The 24,845-nt window shown below is 43.3% G+C and overlaps 1 protein-coding gene and 1 long non-coding RNA gene across 5 annotated transcripts in view; both read right to left on the bottom strand.

Annotated features, from left to right (window-relative positions):
* Positions 1–7,373, bottom strand: part of PRRG2 (proline rich and Gla domain 2) — a 63,246-nt gene extending 55,873 nt beyond the window's left edge. Inside the window, exon 1 of one of the 4 annotated variants that reach the window (XM_056543834.1) lies at positions 7,352–7,373. Coding sequence is in view for 1 of the 4 variants with exons in the window: in XM_056543829.1 (XP_056399804.1) it covers positions 2,360–2,386 (27 nt within the window). In the remaining 3 variants the exon portion in view is untranslated. Of the gene's footprint in view, positions 1–1,611; positions 1,794–2,359; positions 2,453–2,663; positions 3,118–7,351 lie in introns of those variants that run through there. The other 3 variants (XM_056543832.1, XM_056543829.1, XM_056543833.1) reach the window with 3 other exon arrangements.
* Positions 7,374–13,148: 5,775 nt separating this feature from the next.
* LOC130294247 (uncharacterized) lies at positions 13,149–20,962 on the bottom strand. The gene is made up of 3 exons (XR_008848451.1): positions 20,918–20,962; positions 17,816–17,909; positions 13,149–13,378 (listed from the first exon to the last, which is right to left on the bottom strand). It is a non-coding gene; the product is annotated as an uncharacterized LOC130294247 (long non-coding RNA).
* Between the last annotated feature and the right edge of the window lie 3,883 nt (positions 20,963–24,845).

Raw genomic sequence — 24,845 nt, 5'->3', positions numbered from 1 at the left:
TCGAAGTAATTTACAAATATGTTTAACTTTCTGGCACCAGTTGATTTAAAAGAAAAAAAGGTTTTCACTGGAGTACCCCTTTAATATTAAACTGAGCTCAAATGACCCAGTAGACCGTATAAGTCAATGCAGAATCTTTGACCATTTATTTTATCCCATGGGATGCCTGCATTTAAACCAGTGTTTCCCAACCAGGGTGCCTCCAGCTGTTGCAAAACTACAACTCCCAGCATGCCCGGACAGCCGTTGGCTGTCCGGGCATGCTGGGAGTTGTAGTTTTGAAGCAGCTGGAGGCACCCTGGTTGTGAAACACTGGTTTAAACATATGGATTGCAAGAGGTTGGCTTTACAGAGTCCGTAACACAGGTAACTCCTTGCCTCCAGCTGATGCAAAATTCGCATGCTGGGAGTTGTAGTTTTGCAGCAGCCAGAGGTCCACAATTTGGAGACCACTGCAATAGAGTCTTACTATGTGCCTATAAGGCCTCATTCACCTGGCGGAATTTCGGAGAGAAATTCAGCAACAAAAATTCTGCACGTCAGAGTCACGCGGATGGGCCTCCAAACCTCACTGCCGCAGGGTAGCCCTGTGAGTATCCTGATCGGAGAATATGCAGCATATTTCCCACTGAGCAGAACATTTTTGCGCAGCATGAAATATGCTGAGTATTCGCTTCGTGGAACTGTACACTAAAAGGTGCCCATACACATGCGATAGCTATTCTGGTAATTTTCTTCTGGTAAAAGCACATTCACATTACGGAATTTCCAGCCGAGAACATTCTTAGAAATTCCGATGCAGCAGTCTCCCATCGTTTTCAATGGGATTCTGCTGCACCACGCACACTACAGAATTTCCCTGGTGGAAAATTCTACTGCGGAATTTCAAATTCCGGACTCCACTGAAAGAATTAGCTTGTTCATTCTTTTGGTGGAATCCGCTCAGATTTGCATTGCCGTCAATGTTGATGGTGCATGAATGCCAGAATGGCGCTGCTATGCCAGAATGGAAGGTATTTATCATTTTTACCTGTTGTCGTCAGTTTCTTTTTACCATTTTTTTTTTTTTTTTTTTAACTTTGGTTTTTACAGGCGTGCGCCAAAATATAAATTTGGCGCACGTCTGTAAAAACCAAAAGTAAAAAAAAAAGAAAAAAAACTGAGTACAAAGAAACTGACAACAGGTTAAAATGATAAATACCTTCCATTCTGGCATAGCGCTTAATGTCCTTTAGTAACTTTGGCGCATACCATATTCTACCTTTGGTATGTGTTTTCCATGTCAGAATATGGTTGGCGGTGATTTGCGCCAAACATGCAGAAAAAAAAAAAGACAGATTAGCACCAAAATACAATTGGCGCAAATGATAAATTACTGACCACTGCTATATCATACACAGGACCGTCAAAATCCTAGCAAGTTTACAAAATGACAGTAAAAGATAATGCGGCAAACTTTGGGAGCAAAAAGACACTGCACCCAAAAAATGCACCAAATATACGCAATAAAAGACAGAAATCCATTGATAAATCCCCCCCCCAATTGTGTAATGTGAATGCGCCATAAGTCAATGACAAAATATGCACCAAAGACATCACCTGTGAACGTACCCTGGGTGTATATAAGTCTTATTTTTGTAACAAAAAAAAAAACACCATATGCCCAGATATGAATGGGGGGATCCTCATGAAACAACCCATTTGAAAGGGAGTTTTTCCCATAAAACAAATATAAAATATCTAATTAGCTGTTTCTGCATCCCACATGGGCGCTTCCATTCTTGGAAACAGCGAGGGTCCAACAACATGCCGTAAAAGTTTCTTTCATGGGGAAGCCCCTCTATGAAGAATTTTCTCACAAGCCAAGTGCTTTCTTTGCTAATCTTAAACGGCTGCCTTCTGATAGGTGACCCTGCTAGACCACTGTGAAGACCCAGAGGCGTCACTCCATACAGAAACGCCCTTCTGGATTTCACAGAAAAAAAAAAAAAAAGATGGAAGCCTGTCCCCATTGCTAAAGCATGGCCTGTCAAACTGCTGTTTAGTTGAGAGCAGTGGCATACACATCCTCTTTCTTTAAAAAAACATATTCTGTGAACTGATTCTGTAAAACTACAAGTTCCAGCATATAAAAAAAAAATAAAAAAAAAAATAAAAATCGCAAATGCCATCCTAAATTAAAAAAAAAATATATATATATCAAATTATTTTTTATTTTATTTAGGATGGCATTTGCAATTTTTTATAATATATATATATATATATAAAAAACAAAACTGTCGAATATACTCAAGCAAACACTTATGCTCTTACTGATAATTCTAACAGTACAAAAACCACACAAACAAAAAAAACATACCTGCAAATAAACAAACATACTTGGCATATTTACGAGCTGACACCGAACAATCAAGTACTTCAAGGGAATCGATACAATTATGGGATTATAAGGTTTTCGCAGTAATCCCACAACACAGGGTGGGTAAATGTTGTGCTTAAGAGGAAATAAAAAATGTGTCACTTTCTGAGCCATGCACTGCCGTAACAAGTTAAGACACAATAAAAACAGCAACGATACAACAATGCGCTTAAAAAAAATAAATAAAATAAAATGGAAAAAAATAAAATAAAACACGTCAAACACAAAAAGCTACCGTACTCACCACTTGGAGATTTCGGCAGGTAATGAATCACGCGCCCTGGAATTAAAACAGCTGGAGCGCCACTTGTCAATAGGAAATAAATTGCCCTCCTTTCAAAAAAAAAAAAAAAAAAAAAAAATTGAAGACTAAAATTAAAAAAGAAAAAAGAATACAAAGTGGTTGTAGCTTCCAAAAAGAGCAATAGAAATCAATAACCCTTTGCCCAGGACATGTCCAGTTTCAGGTCACTACAGACCCAGCAGGTTATTTAACACAATGCACTTGATATTCCATTCCAGAAATGAAGCCGCCGAATATGTTGCAAAGACTGTGCTTCTAGTATTAAAGAAAAAAAAGCAGATTTCAAGTGATTTGCTGTAGTGAAAGCTCCAGTAAGAGGGGGGTCTACTTTCCAATGCTGAATCACAATGTTCCTCCTTTTCCTGTAAGCTCTCCCTCCCCCCCTTCTCCTTTCCTTTCCTGTGCCAGTACAGCCCCTACTACTAATATGAGGTTTGGCTGTCAGCCTCAGGTATCTAGAGGAGGAGGCGGAGGTGGAGGAGGTGTGTCGTGCAGGTCACATGGACAGCTGGGGAACAGGTAGAATTCGGTGCAAAGGGCTGGAGGCAGGTGTATGCGGGGAACCTTGCATTCCTGCATGACTTTCATATGTGAAAGCTTCAAAGCCGAATTCCTGTCTTGATCAAGAGCGATTTCCCATAAGATCCCTGCAAATTATCCCTCTAAACCAGTGGTCTCAAACTGTGTCCCTCCAGATGTTGCAAAACTTCAACTCCCAGCATGCCCGGACAGCCAACGGCAAATTATCCCTCTAAACCAGTGGTCTCAAACTGTGTCCCTCCAGATGTTGCAAAACTTCAACTCCCAGCATGCCCGGACAGCAAACGGCAAATTATCCCTCTAAACTAGTGGTCTCAAACTGTGTCCCTCCAGATATTGCAAAACTTCAACTCCCAGCATGCCCGGACAGCCAACGGCAAATTATCCCTCTAAACCAGTGGTCTCAAACTGTGTCCCTCCAGATGTTGCAAAACTTCAACTCCCAGCATGCCCGGACAGCCAACGGCAAATTATCCCTCTAAACCAGTGGTCTCAAACTGTGTCCCTGCAGATGTTGCAAAACTTCAACTCCCAGCATGCCTGGACAGCCAACGGCTGTTATTAAATTAGGGATTAGGGCAGTGGCCTCAAACTGTGTCCCTCCAGATATTGCAAAACTTCAACTCCCAGCATGCTGGGAGTTGAAGTTTTGCAACATCTGCAGGGACACAGTTTGAGACCACTGGTTTAGAGGGATAATTTGCCGTTGGCTGTCCGGGCATGCTGGGAGTTGAAGTTTTGCAACATCTGGAGGGACACAGTTTGAGACCACTGGTATAGAGGGATAATTTGGGTTTAGGGCAGTGGTCTCAAACTGTGTCCCTGCAGATGTTGCAAAACTTCAACTCCCAGCATGCCCGGACAGCCAACGGCTGTTATTAAATTAGGGATTAGGGCAGTGGTCTCAAACTGTGTCCCTTCAGATATTGCAAAACTTCAACTCCCAGCATGCTCGGACAGCCAATGGCAAATTATCCCTCTAAACCAGTGGTCTCATACTGTGTCCCTGCAGATGTTGCAAAACTTTAACTCCCAGCATGCCCGGACAGCCAACAGCTGTTATTAAATTAGGGTTTAGGGCAGTGGTCTCAAACTGTGTCCCTCCAGATATTGCAAAACTTCAACTCCCAGCATGCCCGGACAGCCAACGGCTGTCCGGGCATGCTGGGAGTTGAAGTTTTGCAACATCTGCAGGGACACAGTTTGAGACCACTGGTATAGAGGGATAATTTGCCGTTGGCTGTCCGGACATGCTGGGAGTTGAAGTTTTGCAACATCTGCAGGGACACAGTTTGAGACCACTGGTATAGAGGGATAATTTGCCGTTGGCTGTCCGGGCATGCTGGGAGTTGAAGTTTTGCAACATCTGGAGGGACACAGTTTGAGACCACTGCCCTAAACCCTAATTTGATAACAGCAGAGGGTGCAAAGCAGCCGAGGCCTGGATATTACACACATGCACAATACAAGCCTTTATTTAATTTTTCCCCCAAAAAAAATCTTACTAGTTATCCGGCTACACACACAGATCTTGGTATTGTTCTTTGTCTATTATTTGTTATTCCCGTCGGAGGATCTGGAGGGACACAGTTTAAAGGGGTATTCCGGTGAAAAACTATTTTTTTTCACATCAACTGGCTCCAGAAAGTTTAACAGATTTGTAAATTACTTCTATTAAAAAATCTTAATCCTACCAGTACTTATCAGCTGCTATAGTTGAGCTGTTCTTTTCTGTCAAACAACAGTGCTCTCTGCTGACACCTCTGTCTGTCTCAGGAACTGCACAGAGATAGCAAACCTCTCCTGCTCTGGACTGTTCCTGAGACAGACAGAGGGGTCAGCAGAGAGCGCTGTGGTCAGACAGAAAAGAACAGCTCAACTATAGCAGCTGGTAAGTGCTGGTAGGATTAAGATTTATTTAATAGAAGTCATTTACAAATCTGTTAAACTTTTTGGAGCCAGTTGACATGAAAACAATGTTTTAATCGGAATACCCCTTTAAGACCATTGCCCTAAACCCTAATTTGATAACAGCGGAGGGTGCTCCCGGGAGAAGCGGCCGAGGCCTGGATATTACACACAGGCAAAATACAAGCCTTTGTGGTGGCCCAGTACAGGAGTTTCACCCCTGTACCCTTGCTGCCCTCTCAGGCAGACTCCATTCAGTGACTCCTGGGCTGCTCTTTTGTCTGTATTCCCTAAACAGTTAATAAGCCTTCATGTTATCTATTGTAATGTATATAACTTGTCATATACCTTAAAGTAATGTTGCTAAGTGTTGTAACCAAGGAAGGTACCAGTGACCATGTGACCTACAGGGTGATCTATGGGACCCCTCCAGAGTCTCCCCCATATAAGCTAGTTCAGTCTCTTAGGCCAAGTCTTTTCTGAATATGGTGAGGTCAAGTCCTGAGAGAATGTCTGGCGTCCTGATGAGGTCTGAAGCCTACCACGCAGCCCGATTCCACAAATCCACTACCCCACAGGTGAACGTCAAAACCTGGTAAGCTACAAACAGGGTAAAGTCTGTCTAGTCAGTCCCAGTCAAGATCAATCTGTGTCAAGTCAGCGTGGTCCTGCAGCAAATTGTCCAAGTCCCCTACAAGTCCCAGTGAGCCCTAAAGTCTCTGAAGTCACTGGTCACCTCCTTGGGCCTGGCTAAGCTATCAAGACTGTTACACCTGTCTGACTCCGTAAAGCTGCCGTTGTTCCGTAACTTGGCGTCTGAGTCATTATTTGCCCCCGTGCCTAGCCCAGGATCCAGCTGTATACCTTCGGGTGGTGAAGAGGTTAAACCACGCCCTGGCGTCACGAATACAAGGGGTTGATAATATCTGCCCCTAGGGTAATAACATCTGCCCTCATCACACCTTTTATTTAATTTTTCCCCCCCCAAAAAAAAATCTTACTAGTTATCCGGCTTCACACAGATCTGGGGATTGTTCATTGTCTGCTATTTGTTATTCCCGTCGGAGGATCTGCCAGGCTCTTATGACTCTGGGTCTTGTTTGTTAAAGGTGAAGATTTATACAATATAATAAATCTGCCTTCAGGCCCTTAAACATGACCTCCCGGTTATTTCCTATCATTATATAAGGCTGACGGTTTTTGTTTTTTTGGCTCTCCATGGCTTCTATGTGTGCACTGAGTGCTAAACAAATGTGCGCTTTGTTTTCGGCTGGTTTCTCACGAGTGCGATATGGCCACGTTTCTGCTGTCTGTATTATGGCAGCAAATCCTCACAGGACCCGAACTGACAGCATCGTAAATACATCAGGACACTTAGGGGATGTTCAGACTGACGAAATTCCACAAGGAATTTCTTCAGCGGATCTGCGCCACCCGAAATCGCCATTCATTTTGCTTTGAATTAACCCCTGAAATTCATAGTCCTATAACTAATGTTAGGGCCCACACCAACCTAAATAAGGTTGGGGGGCGCACGGGAACAGGTCCCCCATGTTTAGTCTAATTTCTGTCCTCCCCCTGCCCTCCCCCTGTTGGAATTTGGCGGGATTGGCCTCACAGGCTGGGGTGGGATCCGGAGCCCTGACTTCTTCCAGCAGTGTGCCGCGCTGTTCCTCTTCCTCATGGCGGCTAGCGTGGAGCATCCTCCCACATTTTTGTCACGGTCCCTTATTAGAGTGGTTTTTCCCTCTTTATGTTTATTCTTAAAGGGGTACTCCGGTGGAAAAAGAATGGTTTCAAATCAACTGGTGACAGAAAGTTAAACCGATTTGTAAATGACTTCTATTTAAAAATCTTAATCCTTCTCATGGGACTTGTAGGTGGAGGAAGGAATCTCCAACAAGAAATAGCCATTTCACAAAAAGTTAGCCACAGTGTTATGGTAATCTCACAACATAGCCATTTAGCCCAAGACAAGCGCAGATCCTTCCTAAGCATGTCCATTACTGTCTGCCGGGTACGTACTAAAATCCCCTTATGGTGGACAACCCCTTAAAATTCATTGTTATCGGATGCAGATCCTCTGTTTAGACAGGAAGATGTGCGACCGATAACGATGATTTTATTTGCAGCGCAAAAGATTTGTCTGAAGACAAATGCCCTTTTTTTTTTCCGCTTACATTAGAAGTCTATGTGCCCGCAGGACAGAGATCACTGTGAGCCGTGGAGAGAAAAGCACTATGAGTGAATGATCCAAACTTTTGACAATATGTCTCTGTGACATCATTGAAAACTGTCGTGATGTACTAACAAACTGCAACGCAAACCGATTGTGTGTTTTCACCCTAATGGCTGCCAGTGCTACCCAGAATCTGTAATTCATGTAAAAAAAAATCAAGGTAAATAAAAAAAATGGCTAAAAATAATAGTAAATATCTTCAAGAGGACAACTCAGGGAATACCGCCTTCCCAGAATAAGCCGAAACTTTCAACAATGACCTTTTTCAATTCATTTATTAGCATATAAAAAGCAAGGGAAATGAAGGGAGTCTTCATTACATTCACTCAAAACAAAATTTTTTTTTTCTAGTTTCAGTTTTGGGTCCAGGACACAACCGGCTTTTCTAGTCATTAGCTGTGTAGAAACCATCATTCCAGGCAGTGAGCAAACACATGACCTCAGGGGTTTCAGCTAATGATCGAACAATGTAAATCCTTCAAAACGTGTCTGCTATTCTTACAGATTTCTCTGTTATTCTTATTGATTCCTCTGACTCAAGAAAATAAGGGCTCATACACACAAATCAGTACAAGTGTCTTGCAATCCCCCAGACCACTGCCAACAAGTAGAGACCCCAGGACAGCAAAACGAGCCCGGCCATCGGGATCACAATCCCCACAGGTACCTGGCTACTTCCAACTTGTTTTTTTTATACCATTGTCACACGTGTTGACATATATTGGAGGTTTATAGCACTGGACATACTGTAAATGGAATAAGGTAGTGATCTTAGAAGGGGGTTTTAAATTAAACAAACCAATTACCCGGCGTTGCCCAGTCTTCATACCTAAATCTTCCGGAAGATGAAAAGCAACAATGATGGTCCCAACCTCATATCCTATCCTCATACCTCATATCTAGACCTCATATCTCATCCTCACGTCCCGTCCTCATATCCTATCCTCATACCTCATCCTCATATCTCCTCATATCACAAATTCATATCTCTTCCTCATATCCCGTTCTCATATTACAACCTTCTATCTCTACCTCATATCACAACCTTATATCCCGATCTCATATCTTGTCCCCATATAATTTCCCTTCTATCCCTTCCATATATATCCTATTCTCATATCTCTTCCTTATATTTTGTCCTCATATGCCGACCTCATATCCCGTTCTCATATTCGCCCTCATATTTCACACCCAGCACTAACATTTCTCTACACCTTCTTGCTAGACAGTCGGCAGGCAGGATGTTTAAAAGTCCCGGGCAATCTCTGCAGTAGGGATTGACCGATAATCACGATTTTGGGCATTATCGGTATCGGCAATTACCTTGCCGATAATGCCCCGCCCCCTGCACAGGTGTGTTGCTGTGCACGGGCGTCACTGTGCAGCGGCGTCTATGCAGCGTAATAGGCCAGAGCCTGCCCGGAGTGGAGAAGATGACCCCCGGAGAAGAAGAACAGCCCGGACCGGTTCACCCTCCACCCGGAATGCCGCCGGACACTACAGGAAGGATGGATGGCCCGGACCACCATGACAGGTAGGGGGAGAGAAGCGGGTGGTGGCGGCGGCGGCCTATGGCACCGCAAAAGCCACTGCAGTGCATTGATTTAAAGCGCCCGCTTTAAATCAATGATCTGCAGCGGTGTCGAGGGGGGATAAATAGCCGATAACTTATACTGGAATATCGGTATAAGTTATCGGCTATCGGCCCTAACCTCCACCGATTATCGGTATCGGCCCTAAAAAAACGATATTGGTCGATCCCTACTCTGCAGTTGACTTAATGCTACTATATTTTTATGACATTTTGTCAGTCTTTGTAATATCTTACAAGAATATAGCAGGAGCAGACATTTGTCCAGATTTTCCCAGTTAACACAATACATTTCCACACGATCCATCAATGCAATAGCTCACTTTTAGACTACAGTAACAACAACGCATCTATTTTCATTACTGAAGAGGCTTTTAGAATGACAATAGCCTCATCATGATTCATATAAATTACAGGTGTTCCTAATGCTATGAGATCAGCATTTAGCGGCGGACGTGGTGCTTCCTGACTTGGTGCAGGGATAATTAGAGGCTGTTCTCCTTCATTTACGGCCCGCTTTGATGATTGCCCTTTACAACACAAAATCAATGCTGTGCGCAGATTTACAGCCTTTAAAATCAAGTGCCAGCTCCCCGCCATCTCAGTTATCATTAAAGGTGGAATAAGGACATTTCTCGCTCAAATATAAAAACCAGCATGGGGGTGGTGCTCAGATACCAGCTGGACAAGCTGAGATACCAGAGAGGCAGGGGAGTCATCAATGCCCGCTGTTCTTCCGGACAGAGATAGCTGGGCACAGCTGGCACTTCATGGGTTTCAAGGCTGTATTCATTTACTATAATAAGTCATGAAGACTATAAGGTTTATCAGAAATGGTAAAAGTAAATCTGTTGCCCATGGCAACCAAGTTCCATCTCTACTTTTTCAAACAAATGGTATATATTATAGCTCAAGCTCCGCTTGATATATATGTGGTGTCCCGGTACAGGACCTGGTCCTGTCCCTGCCTAAAGTCCCCTCAGCCAGAGTCCCTCCATTTCCATAGGGCTCTCCTGCAGGGCTTACCCCTGGTCGCCTCATATAAATGATGTTGATATATTATTTAAAGGGATACTCCACTGCAAAATATTTTCTTTTAAATCAACTGGTGTCAGAAAGTTAAACAGATTTGTAAATTACTTCTATTAAAAAAATCCTAATCCTTCCAGTACTTATCAGCTGCTGTATGCTACAGAGGAATTTATTTTCTTTTTGAATTTCCTTTCTGTCTGACCACAGTGGTCTCTCTGCTGACACCTCTGTCCATTTCAGGAACTGTCCAGAGCAGGACAGGTTTGCTATGGAGATTTTCTATGGGGATTTTACGCTGGACAGTTCCTAAAATAGACAGAGGTGTCAGCAGAGAGCACTGTGGTCAGACAGAAAGGAAATTAGAAAAGAAAAGAACTTCCTGCGGAACATACAGCAGCTGATAAGTACTGGAAGGATTAAGATTTTTTAATAGAAATAATTTACAAATCTGTTTAACTTTCTGACACCAGTTGATTTAAAAGAAAATGTTTTCTAGTGGAGTACCTCTTTAATGTATAGGAAATAGAAATGTATAGGACCTTTCCCGGGTCATGTGATATACAGTTGTGATGTATAATTGTTTAAAGGAGTAGTCGAGTGGTGACCCAGTGGTGAACAACTTATCCCCTATCCTAAGGATAGGGGATAAGTTGCAGATCGCAGGGGGTCCGACCGCTGGGGCCCCCCGCGATCTCCTGTACGGAGCCCCGACAGCCCGCGGGAAGGGGGCGTGTCGACCTCCGCACGAAGCGGCGGCCGACACGCCCCCTCAATACAACTCTATGGCAGAGCCGAAGCGCTGCCTTCGGCAATCTCCGGCTCTGCCATAGAGATGTACTGAGGGGGCGTGTCGGCCGCCGCTTCGTGCGGGGGTCGACACCCGCTATCTGGGCGGAGAGCCAGGGCCCCGTACAGAGAGATCGCAGGGGGGGCCCAGCGGTCGGACCCCCCGCGATCTCAAACTTATCCCTTATCCTTAGGATAGGGGATACGTTTTTCACCACTGGACTACCCCTTTAAGGACCTTACTGGGTCATGTGATGTAACCAGAGCAATCTTATTCTACAGAGAATGCCAGGTGACAGTATCAACCAATCAGCTATATACTTTATTCTAGGAGGGCTGAACAAGAGACTGACCCCAATAATTATTCATGACCAGCCAGTTTTGTACGAAACATTGATAAAAGTGAGGATGACTGCAGTATATGTCATTGAATATATTTACCTTATAGGGCTGTCTCACATTCAGTTTATAGGTTTTTTTTACCTACCCATAATGATCAGATGATTGAAAAGAAAAAGAACATGAAAAATCCTGAAAAAACACCTGTGTAAATCAATCTGTGTAATAAATCCCTAAATCACATTTCCCATTGACTTCTTGCTAACATCTGGATTCTGTATTTTTTATAACTAAAATATAATTAAAAAAAAAACTGCACTTTGAAAACTTTTCTCTATGATCCGACCTAACTGGTTGTCAGGAGTTTATTTTTAACATTGGACAGAAGGTGACGACACAAATGTATAATGTATGATAAATGTCTATAAAATGTGTTCATGGGATAACAGAAGGCAAAGGTAAATGCTAGAGATGAGCGAACAGTAAATTCGATTCGTCGCGAACTTCTCGGCTCGGCAGTTGATGACTTTTCCTGCATAAATTAGTTCAGCTTTCAGGTGCTCCCGTGGGCTGGAAAAGTTGGATACAGTCCTAGGAGACTCTTTCCTAGGACTGTATCCACCTTTTCCAGCCCACCGGATCACCGGAAAGCTGAACTAATTTATGCAGGAAAAGTCAGCAACCGCCGAGCCGAGAAGTTTGTGACGAATGGAATTAACTGTAAGTTCACTCATCTCTACTAAATGCACTTTGACAATAAAAGCTCGAATAGCTCAGTTCTAAAGTCAATAAGACTCTGGCAGGCTTTCTTTGTCAGGCCTTTCCTAAAATATACCTATACAGTGGTCACTCAAGTTACAATATTAATCGGTTCCAGGACGACCATTGTATGTTGAGACTAGAGATGAGTGAACTTACAGTAAATTCGATTCGTCACGAACTTCTCGGCTCGGCAGTGGATGACTTATCCTGCATAAATTAGTTCAGCTTTCCGGTGCTCCGGTGGGCTCGAAAAGGTGTATACAGTCCTAGGAGACTCTTTCCTAGGACTGTATCCACCTTTTCCAGCCCACCGGAGCACCTGAAGGCTGAATTAATTTACGCAGGAAAAGTCATCAACTGCCGAGCCGAGAAGTTCGTGACGAATCGAATTTACTGTAAGTTCGCTCATCTCTAGTTGAGACCATAACTGTATGGAAACCTGGTAATTGGTTCTGAAGCCCCAAAATGTCATCCAAAAATAGGAAAAGTTGAGGATTAAAGAAAAATAAGTAGATAACTAATACAGATAAAGCAAATCCTTACATATAAAAGTAATAAAGATCTGCTGGGAGCTGTAATCACTGTCTATGTCAGTGTTTCCCAACCAGGGTGCCTCGAGCTGCTGCAAAACTACAACTTCCAGCATGCCCCAACAGCCGTTGGCTGTCCGGGCATGCTGGGAGTTGTAGTTTTGCAACAGCTGGAGGCACCCTGGTTGGGAAACAATGGTTTATGTAGAGGACAGGAGCTTCTTCAGGGTCCTATACAGAACACACAGTGTCCCAAATGGAGCCGCCCTTACTTGGTGTCCAAAGGAACAGCTAACCCTGGCACAGGTAAGGAGTAGTACAGAACTTGTAGTTCCTCCCTGTACTGTAGGGGGCGCTACCAGACAGCCGGTCAGTGCATGCACTTCAGTAATAGAGGTGATTTACCAGTAAAATGCCCATTCTGATTGGTCAGTTCTTACAGTTGTGACACGTTTCACAGATCTGGACTGTCTGGACATTGTATGTTGAGTCTGGTTTCAAGATACGATGGTCCAGAAAAACACATTGTATGTCAAAACTATTGTATGTTGAGGCCATTGTAAGTTGAGGGATCACTGTATAATGGTTACTGGGCAGACTCACGATTGCACTGGCCCTTACTCCCACACAGCTCACTGACTCTACTCTTCGTATCTGGGGGCGGCTTCACCAAGACGAAAAACTGGTTTGCAGTTTTTTTTTTACGCTATTTATTTTTTATTTTTATGTTTTTTTTACTGCAGTGAATAGTTTGCATGTTAACCTTTGTTTTGCCATAAATAAGCGAGTTTTAATCTAGTTTTTGAACCCAGCCAAAAGACAGGAATGAGAAGGCCGATAAGGATCCACATAGCTGCAGGTGGAAAATCAACACCTAGAGCATTTCTCAAGTTCCATCTTGTCTTCACATACAGGTCACCAGCATTTCCTGGACACAATAAAATATAGCTTTAAAAAGAAAGAAACAAAACGTATAGAAGCATAATTGTAAGAAACTGGTGGCAATGGTGCTATTTAAAAAAATCAAAAAAACATATATACAGTGGTCCCTCAAGTTACAATATTAATTGGTTCTGGGACGACCATTGTATGTTGAAACCATTGGATGTTGAGACCAGAACTCTGGAAACCTGGTAATTGGTTCTAAAGGCACCAAAATGTCATCCAAAAAATAGGAAAAAAGTGAGAATTAAAGAAAAATAAGTAGATAACTAATATAGATAAAGCAAATCCTTACATATAAAAGTAAGAAAGATCTGCTGGGAGCTGTAAATCATTGTCTATGTCAGTGTTTCTCAAGAAGGGAGCCTCCAGCTGTTGCAAAACTACAACTCCCAGCATGCCCGGACAGCCAACGGCTGTCCGGGTATGCTGGGAGTTGTAGTTTTGCAACAGCTGGAGGCACCCTGGTTGGGAAACAATGGTCTATGTAGAGGACAGGAGCTTCTTTGGGGTCCCAAAAAAGTAACATGGAGTCGCCCTCACCTGGTGTCCAAAGGAGCAGGTAACCCTGGTACAGGTAAAATGTACAGAACATGAAATACCTCCCTGTACTGTAGGGGGTGCTACCAGACATCAGTCAGTGCATACCAGATAACGGGGGTCCCCAGCGGCGGGACCCACGCGATCAGGCATCTTATCCCCTATCCTTTGGATAGGGGATAAGATGTCTAAGCACCGGAGTACCCCTTTAAAAAACTACAGGGGCAGTGACCCCAGCCATAAACTTCTTAAAGGGGTGCTCTGCTGGAATACATTTTTTATTTTATTTTTTAAATCAACTGGTGCCAGAAAGTTAAACAGATTTGTAAATGTCTTTTATTAAAAAAAATCTTAATCCTTCCAGTACTTATCAGCTGCTGTATGCTCTACAGTAAGTTCTTTTCTTTTTGAATTTCCTTTCTGTCTGACCACAGTGCTCTCTGCTGACACCTGTGTCCATTTTAGGAACTGTCCAGAGTTGGAGCAAATCCCTATAGCAAACCTATCCTGCTCTGAACAGTTCCTGACATGGACAGAGGTGTCAGCAGAGAGCACTGTGGTCAGACAGAAAAGGAAATTATAAAAGAAAAGAACTTCCTGTGGAGCATACAGAAGCTTATAAGTACTAGAAGGATTAAGATTGTTTAATAGAATTAGTTTACAAATCTGTTTAAAGGGATAGTCTAGGGGATCTTTCAGATCGCGGGGGGTCCGACCGCTGGGGTCCCCCGCGATCTCCTGTATGGGGCCTCAGCTCGCTGGCCAGATAGCGGGTGTCGACCACCGGACAAAGCGGCGGCCGACACGCACCCTCAATACATCGCTATGGCAGAGCCGGAGATTGCCTCTGCCATAGAGTTGTATTGAGGGGGCGTGTCAGCCGCCGCTTTGTGCGGTGGTCAACACGCCCCCTTCCCGTGGGCCCCATACAGGAGACCGCGAGGGGCCCCAACAATTGGACCTCCCGCAAACTGAAAATTATCCCCTATCCTCAGCATAGGGGATACGTTTTTCACCACTGGATATCTCTTTTTAACTTTCTGTCATCAGTTGATTTAAGAAAAAATGTTGTCCAGTGGAGTACCTTAAAAAAAGGCCACAAAAATTGTCCATTTTTTGTACTCAATGATGCAGTTTATGTGGCATTTTTCAAAAAATAATGGTAGTTTTGTTTGTGGCTTTTAATTCCCTACAAGTATGTTTCCACGGTATATACCCGTATTTTTCGCCGTATAGGACGCACCGGCGTATAATACGCACCCAATTTATAGGTGCAAAATCTAAAAAAATTAAGATTTTGAACCCAATAGTGGTCTTCAACCTGCGGACCTCCAGATGTTGCAAAACTACAACTCCCAGCATGCCCGGACAGCCAACGGCTGTCCGGGCATGCTGGGAGTTGTAGTTTTGCAACATCTGGAGGTCCGCAGATTGAAGACCACTGCAGGAGGAGGTAATACTCACGTGTCCCCGCCACTCCGGACCCGTCACCGCTGCCCTGGATGTCACTCCATCGCTGTCGCCGTGTCCCCGTCACTCCGGAACGTCTCTGCTGCTGGCCGGGTATCCACGAGGAAGGAGAGCGCCGGCCATACAGGGGATCCTTGAACGGAGAAGACACCGAGGAGGCAGGTAAGGTCCCTCCCGGTGTCCTGTAAGCACTAACCCGGCTATTCAGTTGAGCTGTTCGGGACCGCCGCGGTGAAATCGCGGCGGGCCTGAACAGCCCGACTGAACAGCCGGGTTAGTGTCACTTTCCCTTCAGACGCGGCGGTCAGCTTTGATTGCCGCGTCTGAAGGGTTAATACAGGGCATCACCGCGATCGGTGATGTCCTGTATTAGCCGCGGGTCCCGGCCGTTGATGGCCGCAGGGACCGCCGCGATAGGGGTGTATTCGCCGTATAAGACGCACCGACTTTTCCCCCCCAGTTTTGGGGAAGAAAAAGTGCGTCTTATACGGCGAAAAATACGGTACTAATGTTTCCCTAAGTTTTCCGCTTTCCCTACATTTTCTTTTTTTAACAGAAGCTTTGATCTTTGAGGTTTTCCTCATCTCAAATCCACTACATTTTCTGTGGAAACCTTAGTAAATATGTTGGGATTTTTTGAAAATGTTGGGGACACTTTCCCTTTTTGGCGGCCACACCCCTTTTTTTGCGGGTTTTCTGAGTAAAATGGAAAGTTGGTCGGGTTTTTACATTGTTTGGCGCAAATTCTGGTGCAGACACAATTTGTGACACAATGCGCCAAATTCTGGCGCACAACCCAACAAAACAGGTTGGGTTTCCAATAGTAAATCAGGACCAATGTGTATTATTATAAATTTTTGGTGGCATTTTTTTCAAAGTTTTTTGATTCAAGTATTTCTCTATGCGAAAGAAAAAAATAACGTAAAAAAAAAATGCTAATATGCATCTTTCGTTTTATTTTATTTTTTTATACCAATAGAGAAAAAACCACCACAAACTAGGTAAATAAAATGGCATAGCTAGAGGATGCTGTGATTTAAAAAAAAGTCACTTAGGGTAGGGAATTTTGCAAGCGGAATTCCCTCAAAGAAAATCCGTAAAGGGATTATGTTGCTACCATGTGACTTCAATGGGCAGCAACATAATCCGCTCAGTTGTGAATTTGTCAACTTCACAACTGAGAACTTTAAATGCACTGACTTTTTCACATTTACATATTTTGCACTTAAAGGGGTACTCCCGTGGAAAACTTTGTTTTTTTTTTTTTAAATCAACTGGTGCCAAAAAGTTAAACAGATTTGTAAATTACTTCTATTAAAAAATCTTAAAGGGGTTATTCAGGAAAAAAACTTTTTTTTATATATCAACTGGCTCCAGAAAGTTAAACAGATTTGTAAATTACTTCTATTAAAAAATCTTAATCCTTTCATTACTTATCAGCTTCTGAAGTTTAGGTTGTTCTTTTCTGTCTAAGTCCTCTCTGATGACACGTGTCTCGGGAACCGCCCAGTTTAGAAGAGGTTTGCTATGGGGATTTGCTTCTAAACTGGGTGTTTTCCAAGACAGGTGTCATCAGAGATAACTTAGACAGAAAAGAACAACCTTAACTTCAGAAGCTCATAAGTACTGAAAGGATTAAGATTTTTTTATAGAAGTAATTTACAAATCTGTTTAACTTTCTGGAACCAGTTGATATATATATATATAAAAAAAAAAGTTTTTTCCTGGAATACCCCTTAAATCCTTCTAGTACTTTTTAGGGGCTGTATACTACAGAAGAAATGCTTTTCTTTTTGGATTTCTCTGATGTCTCGACCACAGTGCTCTCTGCTGACATCTCTGTCCATTTTTGGAACTGTCTAGAGCAGGAGAAAATCCCCATAGCAAAGATATGCTGCTCTGGACAGTTCCTAAAATGGACAGATATGTCAGCAGAGAGGACTGTGGTCGTGACATCAGAGAAATTCAAAAAGAAAAGCATTTCCTCTGTAGTATATAGCCCCTAAAATGTATTGGAAGGATTAAGATTTTTTAATAGAAGTAATTTACAAATCTGTTTAACTTTCTGGCACCAGTTGATTAAAAAAAAAGTTTTCCACAGGAGTACCCCTTTTAAATCATTTTGTATGAATTTGCGGTTGTGGATTTTCCTGTCCAGTGTGGATGTATCCTTTGGGGGAGAAAAATCTGTGGGTGATTTACAATGGTTGTAAAACTTTGGACCATGTTAGTTGTAGCACAACTTTCTTCCCCATAGAGAAATATCTAGAAGTTGTAGGATATATTGCTGCAGTAACCTGTGATAGTAATGAAACCATAAACCACCATGGAGTCCGAAACTTGAAAAACATATCCAGGTGGCGTGTAAACACACACAATCTGTAAGGTAATGCAATATCCAACCATTACTCACTTCCTCCGTGACTGTTGTTCTGTCCTTAATTGATGCCTCATTATTATAACTGCAAAAACCAACCAGTTATAGGGACAATTTGGGTGGAATTATCCTGTAATTACACATTAAGTATTACAGGTCAGGACTATAAAGAAGTTTATATTATATTGTGATGTTAGTAACAGGTACAGGGCTGTGAGTAATAGTCACTAGAGATGAGCGAACTTACAGTAAATTCGATTCGTCACGAACTTCTCGGCTCGGCAGTTGATGTCTTATCCTGCATAAATTAGTTCAGCTTTCCGGTGCTCCGGTGGGCTGGGAAAAGTGGATACAGTCCTAGGAAAGAGTCTCCTAGGAATGTATCCACCTTTTCCAGCCCACGGGAGCACCTGAAAGCTGAACTAATTTATGCAGGATAAGTCATCAACTGCCGAGCCGAGAAGTTTGGGACGAATCGAATTTACTGTAAGTTCGCTCATCTCTAATAGTCACTATTAACCATGCAATAGCTAGTGTGACTAGGAGCTATGAGCAATGACTATCTAAAAATACAAATAATATAAAAAAAAAATAATTATCTATTAAACCAATTTAAAGGGGTACTCCGGTGAAAACCTTTTTTCTTTTAAATCAACTGGTGGCAGAAAGTTAAACATATTTGTAAATTACTTCTATTAAAAAATCTTAATCCTTCCAGTACTTATTAGCTGCTGAATGCTACAGAGGAAATTCCTTTCTTTTTGGAACACTGATGACATCACGAGCACAGTGCTCTCTGCTGACATCTCTGTCCATTTTAGCAACCATGCATAGCAGATGTATGCTAAGGGCAGCATGGTGGCTCAGTGGTTAGCACTGCTGCCTTGCAGTGCTGGGGCCTTGGGTTCAAATCCTACTAAGGACAACAATAAATAAAGCATTATTATTATAATAACGTCAGCAGAGAGAACTGTGCTGGTGATGTCATCAGAGAGCATTCCAAAAAGAAAATAATTTCCTCTGTAGTATTCAGCAGCTAATAAGTACAGGAAGGATTAAGATTTTTTAATAGAAGTAATTTACAAATATGTTTAACTTTCTGCCACCAGTTGATTTAAAAGAAAAAAGGTTTTCACCGGAGTACCCCTTTAATACTAAAAGTAAAACAGCTCAACAGGTACAAATAATAACTTTATAGGAAGTGCACTTTGGGTGAACTGTGAATGTCAGCATCAAGTATCCCCTACATCAGTGGTCTTCAACCTGCGGATCTCCAGATGTTGCAAAACTACAACTCCCAGCATGCCCGGACAGCCGTTGGCTGTCCGGGCATGCTGGGAGTTGTAGTTTTGCAACATCTGGAGGTCTCGCAGGTTGAAGACCACTGCCCTACAGGATTGCACAGAAAAACCTGGGAAAATCCAGCTAAGGGCTGCATTCACACCACGTTTTTGCAATACAGTTCCGTATCAGGTTTTTGATGAAAAACTGATTCCTCAAAACCGGACTAAACTGTATCAAAACCTTGTGTACAAATTTTAACCCTTATACGGTTTTTAACTGTATACGGTTTGAAATATAATGTCCGGTTGCATCCGTTTTTTTGTTTTTTTTTAAGAAAGAACCTTATACGTTTTTTACTTTTCACTCCTTTATGAATAAAGTTTAACTTGTTTGATTGAAATTCCATGAAAAAACTGTGCAAAGTCAAAAAACTGTATGGTGAAAACCGGATGGAACCGTACGCACATATGGTTCTGAACGGTTCCCATTGACTCCCATATACGTATACGGTTTAATACGGTTTTTCACCTGGACCAAAATCTGGTCTCTATGCCTACGGTTTCGGATACGGTCGTATACGTTTTTTTGCGGAAAATCGTATACGGTTACCGTATTTGAAAAACGTGGTGTGAATCACACCACGTCTTTCAAATACGGTAACCGTATACGGTTTTCCGCAAAAAAACGTATACGACCGTATCCGAAACCGTAGGCATAGAGAATGCATTGTAAACCGTATTCCAAATGTTGTGTACGGTTGAATCCGTTTTGCCTCGGATACGGTTTTGCCGATTTTTCAATCGTAGGCAAAAACGCTGTAGTCCACGTTTTTGCCTCCGGTTGGAAAACCGTATGCGCTTCTTTTAACATTGTTGTCTATGAGAACCGTACACAGAATTTCAGAATACGGTTGCACACGGTTTTTCTAATCCGTTTTTGGAGTTGATACATGCGCAGATTGGAATTTCAATAGAACAATAGTAACTTTATTAAATTGCTGGAAAACTAATTCCAACAAAATAGCAAAACCGTTGGCAAAAACTGATGCAAACGGATACAACCGTACGGGGAAAAACCGTATACGTTTTAATTTGGAGTCATACGATTGTATAAGGTTGCATACGTTTTTTTCCATACGTTTTTTAGCGGAAAACCGTATACGGTAACCATATTTGAAAAACGTGGAGTGAACCCAGCCTTAGGCAGGGCCGACCTTTGGGGTGTGCGAGCTGTGCGGACGTACAGGGCGCCATAGCAACAGGGGCGCCGGGCGGCCGTTACAGCTCACAGCTCGCTGTGAGAGCGCAGTCTGCGCAGAGATCAGGGTAGAGTTGTCGCGCTGCTCAGGGCCAGACACACTTAGAACTCCTAACGCTCGCTGCAGACACAATTTTTTTACAATCCCCGCTGCTGTTTCCTGATCTCCGCTCTTAGAGAACAGTGGGGCCAGACACATAGGGGGAGATTTATCAAAACCTGTGCAAAGGAAAAGTTGCCCAGTTGCCCATAGCAACCAATCAGATCGCTACTTTCATTTTTATCAAGGCCTCTGCAAAATGAAAGAAGCGACCTGATTGGTTGCTATGGGCAACTTTTCCTTTGCACAGGTTTTGATAAATCTCCCCCATAGCGAGCGCTGTAGGCGGGACAGGCGCTCCCACAGGCAAGACACACTTCACTACATCCCCACTGCTAAGCGGGAATATGGGCAAGGCATCAGCGCTGCAGGGATGAACAGAGAAGCAGGTTGCTCTCAGGGCTCGAGTCCTGCAGGAATGGCGTTCCTTTGCTTTTTCCAGAGGAGGAACGCCGTCCCTGTTACATTAGTCCTGCAGGACCGACCTCTGCTCTTACCCTCCCTCTCTTCCCCTGGCCCGGACTGCTGAATGTGGAGATGTAGGACTTGTGATGATGTCACCATCACATGTTAGGGGCGGAGCTAAGCTGTGGAGGAAAAGGAGAGATTGGCCCTCATTTACTATTCTAAACCCGACCTCTTTTGTCGGGTTTTTTTGGCGCATCTTTGTCTGCGCCATGTCGCAGACATCGTGCACCAGTCTGCGACACTATGCGACATTTTTTCCCGACGGACCCGATGTGGATTCTCCCAAACCCAAAAAAGGGGCGTAACCCGACATTTCTGAGCTTTCCCACGAATTTATAAAGGTTTCCAACCCGAATTTGTTGAATTGTTGTGGATTTTTTCCCGACAGCTCAGAGGAGTTGGAAACCAAAACCAACAAAACCCACGTGCGACAAACAGGATGCGACATAATAATAAATACCAGAGGAAAAAAGCAGTCGGGTAAGAAAGCAAGATAGACTTACAACCCGATTTTCTTAGTAAATGAGGGCCATTGTGTTTTAAGGACCTGTGTGATGCTGTGGAGGAGGCGGAGCTGAGCTCGAGGAGAGGTCACATGTCACTACAGTAAGGTAATTACATGGAAGGAGATTAGTACAGTGTCACCCCGGTAGTAAGGAGAATACATGAGGAGGAGATTTGTTACAGTGTGTCACCCCGGTAGTAAGGAGAATACATGAGGAGGAGATTTGTTACAGTGTGTCACCCCGGTAGTAAGGAGAATACATGAGGAGGAGATTTGTTACAGTGCGTCACCCCAGTAGTAAGGAGATTACATGAGGAGGAGGTTTGTTACAGTGTGTCACCCCTGTAGTAAGGAGAATACATGAAAAGGTTTGTTACAGTGTGTCACCCCAGTAGTAAGGAGATTACATGAGGAGGAGGTTTGTTACAGTGTGTCACCCCAGTAGTAAGGAGATTACATGAGGAGGAGGTTTGTTACAGTGTGTCACCCCAGTAGTAAGGAGATTACATGAGGAGGGGGTTTGTTACAGTGTGTCACCCCAGTAGTAAAGAGATTACATGAGGAGGGGGTTTGTTACAGTGTGTCACCCCAGTAGTAAGGAGATTACATGAGGAGGAGGTTTGTTACAGTGTGTCACCCCAGTAGTAAGGAGAATACATGAGGAGGGGTTTGTTACAGTGTGTCACCCCTGTAGTAAGGAGATTACATGAGGAGGAGATTTTTTACAGTGTGTCACCCCAGTAGTAAGGAGATTACATGAGGAGGAGGTTTGTTACAGTGTGTCACCCCAGTAGTAAGGAGATTACATGAGGAGGAGGTTTGTTACAGTGTGTCACCCCAGTAGTAAGGAGAATACATGAGGAGGGGTTTGTTACAGTGTGTCACCCCAGTAGTAAGGAGATTACATGAGGAGGGGGTTTGTTACAGTGTGTCATCCCAGTAGTAAGGAGATTACATGAGGAGGAGGTTTGTTACAGTGTGTCACCCCAGTAGTAAGGAGATTACATGAGGAGGAGGTTTGTTACAGTGTGTCACCCCAGTAGTAAGGAGATTACATGAGGAGGAGGTTTGTTACAGTGTGTCGCCCCAGTAGTAAGGAGATTACATGAGGAGGAGGTTTGTTACAGTGTGTCACCCCAGTAGTGAGATTACATGAGGAGGAGGTTTGTTACAGTGTGTCACCCCAGTAGTAAGGAGATTACATGAGGAGGGGGTTTGTTACAGTGTGTCACCCCAGTAGTAAGGAGATTACATGAGGAGGAGGTTTGTTACAGTGTGTCACCCCAGTAGTAAGGAGATTACATGAGGAGGAGGTTTGTTACAGTGTGTCACCCCAGTAGTAAGGAGATTACATGAGGAGGAGGTTTGTTACAGTGTGTCACCCCAGTAGTAAGGAGATTACATGAGGAGGAGGTTTGTTACAGTGTGTCACCCCAGTAGTAAGGAGATTACATGAGGAGGGGGTTTGTTACAGTGTGTCACCCCAGTAGTAAGGAGATTACATGAGGAGGAGGTTTGTTACAGTGTGTCACCCCAGTAGTAAGGAGATTACATGAGGAGGAGGTTTGTTACAGTGTGTCACCCCAGTAGTAAGGAGATTACATGAGGAGGGGGTTTGTTACAGTGTGTATACAGTTAAAATCTGTGACTGAGCAATGAGTCTTGCCCTGTTACTAAACTCTTATAAACCGTGGGCAGCTTTATGCCTGCAGCCTATAAGAAGCCTGGAACCGTGCAGGATGTCAAGTTTTAGCTTGGACGTTTTATTTATTTATTTTTTTGCGCAATTTGCGGGTTGTATTCAAAATTTTTTGTTTGTTTTGATCCCAGAGATTGAATGTCCCACCCATTGTGAAGGTCCTTATAAAGGGGCACTCCTGTAGAAAAATATCTTTTTGTATTGGGGGGGGGTGTCTGAACACCTAAGGCCGGCCCTGGTGTTAGGCTACGGTTTTGGGTATGGGGGAAAAAAAAAAAGACAAAACCGTACAAGACACAAAATGGATGCAACCGGATGCATCGTTCGGCATAAGGTTTTCAATGGAGAGTCAATGCATACGGTTTTCAATACGGTTCCGTACGGTTTTTACATTGAAAACATATAAGGGAACTGTATTGCAAAAACGTGGTGTGAATGCAGCCTAAAACTGATCCTCTGAAAGGTCATAATGATTTCTGGAAGCCTGCATTTTTTTTTTGAAGAACATTTGGTACTGTCCATAGATTTAGCTTTCTGTTTGGTTTAACACTCTAAGGCTGGGTTCACACTACGTAATTTCCTAGTGCAATTCAGCAAAAAAAACAATTCCAGTGCAGAAGAAGAGTCCTATTGTTGTCAAGGGGATTCCTCTGCACAGCGCACACTGCGGAATCTTGGTCATTCTATCAGCAGAATACGCATTAAATAACATTGTCGTCCATGGGGAGGGCTATGTCTGTGTGGTCCTATTGTGCTATAGCTGCCCTTGGAATTCTCCATGTGAACCCAGCCTAAGGGAATTGCCATTAAGCTGAATAGCCCTTTGTTGGCAGGAAATGTTGTGGCAGTAAAGTTGGCAGTACACTTTTGATTTATCTCTATCAAATTTAGTGGGAGCAGCTGGCCATCTAATACAGTGATCCCTCAACTTACAATGGCCTCAACATACAATAGTTTCAACATACAATGGTCTTTTCTGGACCATCGTAAGTTGAAACCAGACTCAACATACAATACTACGGACAATCCAGATCTGTGCAACGTGTCATTGGCCGGAAGAACCGACCAATCAAAATGGGCATTCACTGGTAAAACCCCTGTATTACTGAAGCGTATGCACTGACTGGTGTCTGGTAGCGCCCCCTACAGTACAGAGTGGTATTACATGTTCTGTACACTTTACCTGTACCAGGGTTACCTGCTCCTTTGGACACCAGGTGAGGGCGACTCCATTACTTTTTTTTACTTACAGGACCCTGAAGAAGCTCCTGTCCTCTACATAGACCAGTGTTTCCCAAGCAGGGTTGCCCCAGCTGTTGCAAAACTACAACTCCCAGCATGCCCGGACAGCCTTTGGCTGTCCGGGCATGCTGGGAGTTGTAGTTTTGCAACAGCTGGAGGCTCCCTGCTTGGGAAACACTGACATAGACAGTGATTACAGCTCCCAGCAGATCTTTATTACTTTTATATGTAAAGACTTGCTTTATCTATATTAGTTATCTACTTATTTTTCTTTAATCCTCACTTTTTTTCTTATTTTTGGATGACATTTTGGGGCTTCAGAACCAATTACCAGATTTCCATAGAGTTCTGGTCTCAACATACAATGGTTTCAACATACAATGGTCATCCCAGAACCAATTAATATTGTAACTTGAGCGACCACTGTATACATTATATGGTGTGTCCCAACCCCCCCCCCAAAGGCATTCACTGTATTACTGAAGCGTATGCACTGACTGGTGTCTGGTAT

The sequence above is a fragment of the Hyla sarda genome, chromosome 10 (genome assembly GCF_029499605.1).
Source record: "Hyla sarda isolate aHylSar1 chromosome 10, aHylSar1.hap1, whole genome shotgun sequence".
NCBI classification, from domain to species: domain Eukaryota; kingdom Metazoa; phylum Chordata; class Amphibia; order Anura; family Hylidae; genus Hyla; species Hyla sarda.
The sequence above is the reverse complement of the archived record's forward strand: the minus strand, read 5'-3'. Positions and strand labels throughout refer to the sequence as shown.